The sequence below is a fragment of the Sturnus vulgaris genome, chromosome 4, assembly GCF_052056855.1.
Source record: "Sturnus vulgaris isolate bStuVul1 chromosome 4, bStuVul1.hap1, whole genome shotgun sequence".
Lineage (NCBI taxonomy): Eukaryota > Metazoa > Chordata > Aves > Passeriformes > Sturnidae > Sturnus > Sturnus vulgaris.
The window spans coordinates 72,906,340-72,916,059 of NC_142246.1; the positions used below are offsets into that span (position 1 = coordinate 72,906,340).

The window sequence follows — 9,720 nt, forward strand, 5'->3', positions numbered from 1 at the left end:
AACTACTTGTTGTCAAATAAAATGGAAGTTAAGGAAATTATCTTTATCTGAAAATGGCCAAAAGAAGCCATCACCTAATGACAGCCTTGTCAAAATGACAATTGGGGAAATTGTTAGGAAGGGGAGGCCTGACTACTGGAGGAATAAGCTGGCTGTTTGCTCTAATCTGGTCAGGCAGGCCCCACACAATTCCAGTCAGCTTGCTGTGTGAAACAGCTAAGTCTTTGTCAGCACAGGCAGGGGCTGGAAAGACTTCTCTTTCATGAATATGTATCACCACCCTCCACGTCTGCAGAAAAAAAACCCCAAACCTTCCAAACGGCAAAATTAAAAAAAACCCCAAATCAAAACATAGAAAATAAATCCCAGAACAACAAAATCCTGAGATATGGAGCTGCACGGAAAGAAAAAGCGACTAAGCAATGAAAGCACACGTTTTGGAAGTGCAGCCAGAAGGATCCTCTTCCCAAAGGCTTTCTTTGCACTTTTATGCCCCAGCAGACTGGGATGAGGCACTTCAAGTGCACAAAGGCAGAAGGGCCCATCGGGGTATTTAATGTCCATCACTGTGGTTTATATTTGGCATTGGTGGCACCAAACCCCGGGCCACAGACACACAGGACGGAGCTCACAGGAATTCCTTGTACGAGGAGGAATCATCCAGAGCAGGTCTTAACGCTTCCAAGGGCAGGCACAGAGGCAGCTTAGGATCAGGGGCAGAAATTTCCTAAAATTTCTGAAGCCTTAAAACCCAGGGAGAACCCAGGGTTCCTTGACAGGCAACAACACAACTGAGGTGCAGAGCAGGGGAGGGTGACTCCCCAGAGCTCCCAGTGAAATGATTTTCTGAGAGATGCCTGTGACACCTGTAAATAAAACCCTTCACAACACCTTGACTCAGGCTGTTGGAATCGTGGGTCACCTTGAAGCTCGGGAGATTTTTTTGCATCTGAACAATATTAAATCTCAAGCATTCTGCAGGCTGGCATAAAAGTGAGACAGGAGCCAAATGAAGTGTACCGGGCTGCTGGGGGAGGCAGATGTACAGGACCAAAGTGCCTTAAAAGGTGAAATGGCTCAGGAAAGCATGGCAGAAAATCTGTGTCTCTGCAGGAATGATGCTGAAACTCCTGTAAACCCAAAAATGGGGTTTAAAGAAGATGGGAAAAGAACACAGGATCAAAAAAAGCCTATGCCTGCTGCAGAAAACCCAAATGAAGATATTTTAAGCTGTGGTGGGTTTTGTCTCTGTTGGAGAACCATGACATCATTAAAGCACAACAATGTCCGAAAAGTTACCTCCAAGTGCTTGCTGCTATCTTTTTAACTTTGCTTGTAAAACTGCAAACTGCATCTTGATTTATTACAGAGAGTTTGTGGTGATAACATAAACTTCAATTTTTTGCAAAATAATGACCAGAATATGAAAGTTTGGCTCCCAGCAGAGATATCAAGACACAATGCTCAGTTTTGAGGTTCCCAATATTATGCAATGTTTGCTGTAGACATTTCCATTTCATTAGCATATTCTCCTTTACATGAAATCCAGCAATGAATGCTGTCCCTGATCTAAGGCTAATCCTCTTTAAAGAGCTACAGGCTATATTACATGTGGCCACAGCCACGGTTATGCCAGGGCTGAATCACTTTGAAGCCTATTGAACAGTGTTCCCTTGTGAGACCATACACAGAGCCATAAACCAGTGCTCCCTGTGCTGTGAAATCCTGCTGTTTCCATGCCCAGGAGTTTCTGTCGGGGACAGAGCAGAGTCCCAGGCAAGGGGCTGCAAACAAGGAAGAGACACCCGGCTCCCTTCACCACCTCTCAGTGCCAATTTATGTGCCTACAGTAATAAAAATCCTTTTTTCCTAAACCTCAACAGCAACTGCCCCGTGGGAGGGCTTCCAGAACAATCAAAGGTGAAGGTGAACCAGACACCTGCTTGCCTGAATAGGAAGGAAGCTGCTTGAGCAGTTTGGGACACAGACATATCTATCTTTGAGGGAAAAAGAGAGAAATGTATGGTCATGTATGTACCTGTAAGGCTGCATTGCTCACAGCTTGGTGCCCTTGAATGCTATAAACTGAGATAATGGGACTGTGTTTTTATTGCTACACAGTGTGGAATCTTCAACACCTTCACATCTATACAAATTTAAAGGGAAAAAAAATTACAAAACAACGAAAAGATCACTATATTCTCTGGTCCTCCAACATATCAGCAAAATACAGCTTATGTTATCTTTAACTGTTCAAAATTACTTTATTTGTTCAATGAAGGGCACTGGAAAGGCTGGCTCTGCTCAGCCTGCACTGTGCACATGAAATTTTCTCTGTCTGAAGGTTGTCAAACCGGACAAGACAGAGTGGATTCAGCCTCCACAGTAAAACTGGGGCCTGATGAAGGCAACGTTCAACCTCCTCGCTATCAAAACAGCCGCACAAATCATTTTTCTTTGCAGCAGAGGGAGAAAGGGTCCAGAGAAAAAACCAACAAAAGGTGGAGGGAGCAGAAGAGGGAATGGGAAAAATAATCAGGAGGATGGTGAGAGGGAAGAACAGCAGACAGCAGGACAGGCAGGAAGCTGGAAGAGAAAGTGAGAAGGAAGAGAAAGGGAGAAGCCAGAGAGGCTCTAAAGGAGGACCAAGGGCAGAACGAAAATGAGAACTTCGAAAGTGACATAAAGGAAGTGCATCTTGTCAGGAATACTTTTCCTCAGCAGTTGAGATTCCTCATCAGTTTATTCAGGTCAGATGAGAAGAAAAGAGAAGTGGAAGAGTTCTTTTTCCTGAGTAAACAAGTAGCAAAGAAGGAAATAAACAGAGGGAACTGTACTCTCTTGCTCCTCTGGAAGATCTCTCTGCTCATGGAATGGAGCTGTTCTTGGCACTGGGAGCTAAAATTTCAGTGAACACACGTCCTCCCCATGCATCTCTCCTCCCTCTCACACTGACATCCAGTGGAATACAATGGGATATCTCTGCAGTACACCTGCCTTCGAGAAGGGCCTGTCTTTTTCCTGTTTGAACACGAGGCACTGGTTGCTGCACAGTAACAACACCTCACTGCAGAAGCTCACTACAGGCTGTTGCACACTCCATTAGGCCTTTCCCAACTCTTGGAAGGTATCACTGCCATTATTTCCATTAACTTACAAGTACCTCGACAACTCTTGCACCACCAAAATGAAATTTATGACTTAAAACGAAAAATAAAGAAAAAGGAAAGAACCCCTCCCCACGAACCAACAACTAATAACCATAAACCACAAAAATCCCCCAAAATGAACATTGTCTTCCCGTGTCCGGTCACACATTGCCATCTACTGGCTCCCACTCCTGTGCTCTGAGTGCTCGGCTGGTTTGGAATGAGAAAAGGGCTGTGAGCAGCCTGGGGCTTATGGCTCTAAATCAATCACGTCTCACTCACCTCCTCCTCAGTGACTCCGTAGGTCCCTGAAGGATGGTTTTGGGTCACCCCAAAAGAGCAAGCCCTGGGACAGGGCGGGTACAGCACCACTGTGCCCAGGCCCACCTGAGAGGTGACAAGACACAAGGGAGGCATTTAATGCCGGGAAAAGCCAGAAAAAGGGGTCATGTACCCGGGAGACACACCTGGGATATGGAGAGGGCTGGGCAGGACAAGTAACCACCTGCTGCACCCTTCTGGGGCTTCCTGAGCTCACCAGGTCACAGCTGCCACCCGCGTGACACGGAAACGCACGGCTGTGTCCACTCGTGCCCGGAGCCAGCCCTGCAGGAAGGCACCACCTCTGCAGGGTTCTGCCTCGAAACCAACCCTCAGGGCACTCAAACCCACGAGAGGTGTCACCAGGTCACAGCATCTGCTTCAATGCTCGCGTGGTCACACTAAGGGCAAGCTGTGCCACCGAGTGGGAACGCTGGTGACCAAAAACCCACGCACTCACACACAGCATTTACAGGTGGTGTCACCCTTTGCACCTGAACCCCCTGGCAAATCCGAGCACCACGTCGATAAGTTTTGATAACCAGGTGTAAAGGCCAATTGTGACTGACAGTAACATAAAATTTCCCGGTATTTTTCCATTTCCCAGATTTGCCTGTGTAGGCTCTGCAGTTACAGGAATCAGCTGTTAGAAGAACAACGTCACAGCACTGTCACGGCCATGCCAAAACCACCTCTGTCTTCTAGCCTGAAAAATATTACATCAGGCCAAACACCACGTTTATTTGCAGTTTCACTTTCGACCGAAGAAATTTCAGCTAAAAGAAGAAGTTGCTGTAATACTGGAATGACCTCTACTACAGCATGGAACAATTTTAGCAGGATGATCACCCAAAAACCCCACGGGCACAGAGTGCCTGTATATTTTTTTTTCTCATGAAGAGCAAAACTGGAGCTGTTTTCCTGAAGCTGGCAGCGTTTCAACTGACTAGAAACTTACTGAAGAGAGAAGCTGTAAATCCAGTTCCTGCCCTCCCCTGTACAAAATCACACAGAGCTATACAGAAATCACAAAACAATAAAGGAATATGTAGCTAATCTGACGTTACCCAATGCTGGGGAAAAAGAGAAAGGTCCTTACGTACCTCAACAGATGCAAGTATCAAAATAATCCTATCAGAAAAGTTGTCTCATGACCTGGGAATCAGGATCTTTCTGGAAACAAAGGGCTGACAGGAATTATAACCATCAACACATGCAATAAATGGCAGGGCTTGCGCAATTCTGGCTTTTCCTGAAAGCAGCAAAGTACTTTATTTTTCTTGTGTGTAGGCACACAGGCCCAGCCCTGCCTGCTGTAAAAAAGGCCTTTATCTGTGGGAGAAAGTTGTAATAATCTGTCGTCCTTCTCTGCTTCTTGACACAACTTCTCGCAAAACACAGTTTAATTACTTTTTTTTTCCCGGATGTCAAGGAGAAGAGCCCATAGAACAGCTGTAGTAGACTGCATGCAGATAAAAGTTATTCCACAAGAACTACAAAGGAATTTATCAGCCCACAAGTCATCTACCTGTTTGCTGAAGGTATAAAAAGAACCAACAAGTGGAAAACAATTTCTATGAACCAACACAGCCCGTGCCAAAGCAATCAAGCCCTCGGTACTTACTTGCCAGTCCCAACGCTGCACAGGCACAGGGACGGGAGGACACGGAACATTTGGCATCTGGATTGAAAAGGAACAGGTTTGCTTTGCCACTTGTTCTATGCTGGGGGGTAATACGGATTAATATGGAAAAACCAAGCTGCTGGATACAGAATAATCCAGGGCTGTCTCGGGATTTGTAAAGGGGAAAAAAAAAAAGAGAAGTAAGAAAAAGTTTTCAGATCGGTTTAGACCATCGGCCAGGGAAAGATGAGGTTATTTCCCAAGGGTGGTGTAATGACCCTGAACCGCAGTTGCTTAAACCAAACTACCAAATATTTCAAAACAATCGATTTAAGATCATAATCAGGCCAACTGCTATGCTCATATTGCTCCGCTCACCAAAGCGTTTTACTCCTCGAAGCCTTCATTTGGGGATAAAACGAAATTATTTAATTATTTTGTGTGACAGCGGAGCCCGCGAAATTGTGATCCCGCCTCTTGCGATCCCGGCTCTGAACACATGTCCAGATGGCCCCGCAAACCCCGGACAGCCCTGTGGCTATTCCTTTAGAGTTATTCACTGTGATAAATAATTTAACACATTTTTTTCCCCCTTTCCTTTATTTTTAAGAGAAGTTCCACTTCCGGCCCGGCCGTGCCATCGGCGCCTCCCGCCTCAGCTCCTCCCGCTTCCCGCCCCAGCTCCTCCCGCCTCAGCGCTTCCCGCCGCCTCCCGCAGGAATTACCGGGAGTGAGGAGCCGCCGGAGCCCTCGGCAGCCGCCGGAGCCCCGCTCCCGGCAGGTGAGGGGGCGGCCGGGCCGGGCTGGGCCGGGCGTGAGGGGAAGGAAGGGGGCGGGATGGATGCGCGGGCAGGCCGGGAAGTCGCTGGGTAATTCCCATAGTTCGGTCCGGAGATCCCGGGCGGGGAGGTGGCACCGAGCCTGCTCCGGGTGCCGGGGCCCATATTCTTAGGGCTCCGCGTTTTTCTCCTGCATCTGGAAGTGAGGATAATGACACTCGCCGGAGGAGACGATGAGGTGAGGTCGCGGCCGGTTTGACTCCAGCAGCAGGGCAGTGGCTGCCTTAGGGCTGAGGGAGAAAGCTACAGAAAGTTCCTTTCTCCTGGTCAAAACACTCTAGTAAATAGTAAATCCCTTTAGCATTTAGGCGAAAAAATGTTCAGTATGTTCAACCTTTAAGGCAGCGCTGGGCAGCCGTGCGGGGGATGCCTGAGGTGGTCATGGATCTGAGGCGGGGTCTGTGGGAGATGCCGAGACCCGGGTTCGTCAGTGCGTGCTGCCCAAGCAATAGGTGGCTGTTCTTTCTTAATTAATGTAGCCATTTGTAAAACTCGCTAATGTGAGCTAAAACCACAGAAGTGTGTCTGTGGGCTGAACTGCAAACAAAGTGAAAGTGCTCAGTGGTTTTCCCCTTCACCAAAGATGACCTCCTGTAACATCCCCTTAACTGGTGCAAAACAAGGAAGAGCAGAACTAGAGACGGAGACAGTCTCTCCTGGCTCTCAGAGCTGCTTCCAGCATCCCAGGGCTGGGGAATCTGCAAGGAGGGGGGATTGATGATGGTGCCACCACAGCTTGTCTCACAGATGGCACAGGAATAACCTGCTATCAGGGTGTCTGTCTGTATTCCTGCCAAATGCACAGATTTATATTTCCTAGCTTGTTTTAAAGTGAGCTCTGCTGGAAATTCCGTGTTTCACTCATCATCTGTGCTGTTGCAGCCTTCTTCAGTAACCAAGCTGAGGTTGCTGAGATACTGTGTCAGAATTGCGGCTGCTTTTGTGCTAAAGGTGCAAAGGAAGTAGTTTTGTGGTTTCACACAGAAAACGATGCACTGATACACCACCGTTCACTACGCTTGGTGCTTGTGTGTAAAAAACACAAGTCAACTCCATCGTCACAGAACAAAATCGTCACTTAAATGCAGTGATGATTCAACTGCTCATAAAGCTCTGAATGGAGCTGGTGAGCTCCAGACCAGTGTGAGACACAGTGGGAACTTAGTGCAATGTGGATGTAGAAACATCTGCACTGTGCGATACCAGTTAAATGGCTGCTCACATGTTTCTCTGGTGAGTAACTGAAAACTCATTTGCTGGTTTCTACTTTCAAATAGCAAGGGTTTTCTTTTCGAGACTCTGTCTTAGTGCAGGAAGACACTGGCCTTGCATTTAGAGAACCAGATGACAGTCTTTCCTGAGGTGTCTCAGGTTTTTTTAGGATGCACTGCAGTCGCTCAGGCTTTGGAACAGAATTTGTTTCATAAGTATGTGGTCTCTGTGCTACATGTGAAGAACTTAAAAAACCAACACAGAACTACCAAACCCAAGAAAAGCTTTTCCTTTAGCACTTCAGCAGCAGAGAGCTGGGATTTTCTAACAGACAATGGGGAAATAGCTAGAGGTGGTCACAATTCCTCTTTTAGGTCTTGTGGATAGTCCAGCTTTTGCATTCACTCTTTATGTTGTCACAGCAGTGACTTCTAAACACTTTTTCCGTGCAAGAGGTCAGTTCAGACCCAAGAGCCAAAGGAGTGCTTTATGCATATTTGAATTACCACTGCCTACAGACTGTTGGTAAAAGTAACTTGACACCTTCCAGTCACGGGACACACCGAGAGCAGAGCACACAGGCCCAGCCAGTACTGCTTAACTCCATTGTAAGCCTATCAAGTAAATCTTACTGCTGAATGACATATTTCTTGCCAAGATAAATCTGCCTGTGAGATCCTCATGGAGACCTTGTTGGCAGCAATGGCCAGTCGTGGCTTCTGAGCTCCCACCCCTGTGCTTACATCATATTTGTTGTCAGCCAGTTGTCTGGAAGTTCTGTCCAGCCAGCATAGAGCAGCACAGGGGGTATTTCAGTGCCGCACTGAAAACGGTGTGTTCGATTCCGCAGTGACTCCGTGCCGTGATTTCACCGCTGTCTTGCTCTGGGGACTCTCTTCATCATGACCTCTTTCGAGGAAGCCAAAACAGAGGAAACAGTGACGTGCCTCCACCTGACCTTCTACCACCCTGGGCAGGAGGAGAAGATGATGTTCCGCTGCCTGAATTTCTGCAATCGCGAGCAGGTCAGGGCGGACGACACGGCCAAGTTCGGCCGCGATTCCAGCGTCTGCCGCTACAACCTGATGGACACCCGCGTCTCCCGCATCCAGTTCTCCCTGCAGTTCTACAGGAAGCTCCACACCTCGGAATGTGGCTTTGAGATAAAGAACTTGAGCAAGAAAACCAAGCTGACTGTCAACCAAACAGAACTGGGTCACTTGAATAAAATCGACCTGCCCTGGAAGTGCGTCATCTGTTTTGGGGACTACCAGATCCTAGCAGAGATTCAAGAAGGGGAGTCTGTGGATTATTTTGAGACTCACTTACACTTGGCTGAAGCACCCATCTTACAAGAAAGGTGCCTGCCATCCCTGCAGCCTATACCTGAGAATGGAATTTCTCCTTCCTTATTTCTTCCCCAAGGCAAAAGCCCCACAGAGATTGATGAAAATGAGCTGTGCTAGCAGGGAGGAGGAGGCTGGATCAGGTTTTGGAGCCTGTACAGCTTCCAACGTAGACAGCTCTTACCTCAGTCCAGTGTTCTTGGTGGTGCTCACTGACTGCTGCACATCAGTCTTCTTTACTTGGTGTTTTCAGCAGAGGCATTCCAGAACACTGTTCCACAGAAATGAATTCCTGCCGCTGCCTTCACTGAGGCCTAAGGACTCTCTGATGCCCAGAAAGGTGTGGGAGACAGAGTGTCACTCAAATCCATGGCAGCAGGATCAATTCCAGAACCCTGGCTAGGTGCCTTGAAGGGATGTTTAACAGGCATTAATACAGAGCATGCACAGCAGCGTTGTGGTCCTGGCCAAGAGGTGACACTGTCTTGTTGCATATTGTACTTTGTGCTTTGCTTTGTAGACCAAATTCCAAACAGTATTTGCAAGCCTAGGTTGTAACTTCACAGATTTTGCAACTTAGAAACACTTTGTCCTTTTAAGCTTATGTTTTTATTAGCTTCAAAGCAAGGTTTTTTATTTCTACTTATTTAATTAACATATATATATATATTTTTTGCAAGTTAACTACTTTTGCTTGTCATGTAGACAAAGATGTAGCATCAATGATCATGGTCTATAAAAATCCACATTAATTTTGTAATAAAAGCATTTTGTTCCCCAGTAAGGATTTGCTCTATTATAAAAGAATTTCTGGAAAATAAAATTATTTCCAGGAACATCCAGATAAGCGACTGTCACTATTCCGGGCTTTCCAAAAGTGCCATTGCTCCAAGGTAAGAATTTACTTAAATACTTTCAATACTACCTCTACTCCTCTATCCAAAGCTCTCTAATAATATTCTTGTCTTTTAAGTATTTCTCAGGTTGTTTCAGTCAAGATTTTCTTTGTCAGCTTTTCATTGGCATTTGGCTTTTTTATTTTGTCAAGTATATTAGTTTGCTTGAAAGACACATTGGTAAGAATAGGAGTTACCCATTTTCTCATCCCTAATTATTAGGATGCATTTCAGCATTAATCATTCCAAGAAAACCATAATTATAACCGAGGATAGGAACAGCTGAGATTAAGGCAACCAACCACAAGCGAGAGAAAGCCATAGGAGAGGCAA

At 46.5% G+C, this 9,720-nt stretch overlaps 1 protein-coding gene across 3 annotated transcripts; it reads left to right on the forward strand.

The window, feature by feature from the left end:
- The first annotated feature begins 4,757 nt into the window (after positions 1-4,757).
- TIFA (TRAF interacting protein with forkhead associated domain) lies at positions 4,758-9,271 on the forward strand. Of its 3 annotated transcripts, XM_088164298.1 has the most exons (3): positions 4,758-5,011; positions 5,705-5,875; positions 7,996-9,271. In XM_088164298.1, exon 3 carries the CDS (start codon positions 8,048-8,050, stop codon positions 8,609-8,611), a length of 564 nt encoding a protein of 187 aa, XP_088020424.1. In that variant the 5' UTR covers positions 4,758-5,011; positions 5,705-5,875; positions 7,996-8,047; the 3' UTR covers positions 8,612-9,271. The 3 variants fall into 3 exon arrangements, with proteins under 3 accessions (XP_088020424.1, XP_014740443.1, XP_014740442.2); XM_014884957.2 differs by lacking the exon at positions 4,758-5,011 and having other exon boundaries at positions 5,457-5,875; XM_014884956.2 differs by lacking the exons at positions 4,758-5,011; positions 5,705-5,875 and adding an exon at positions 5,969-6,111.
- Positions 9,272-9,720: the final 449 nt, after the last annotated feature.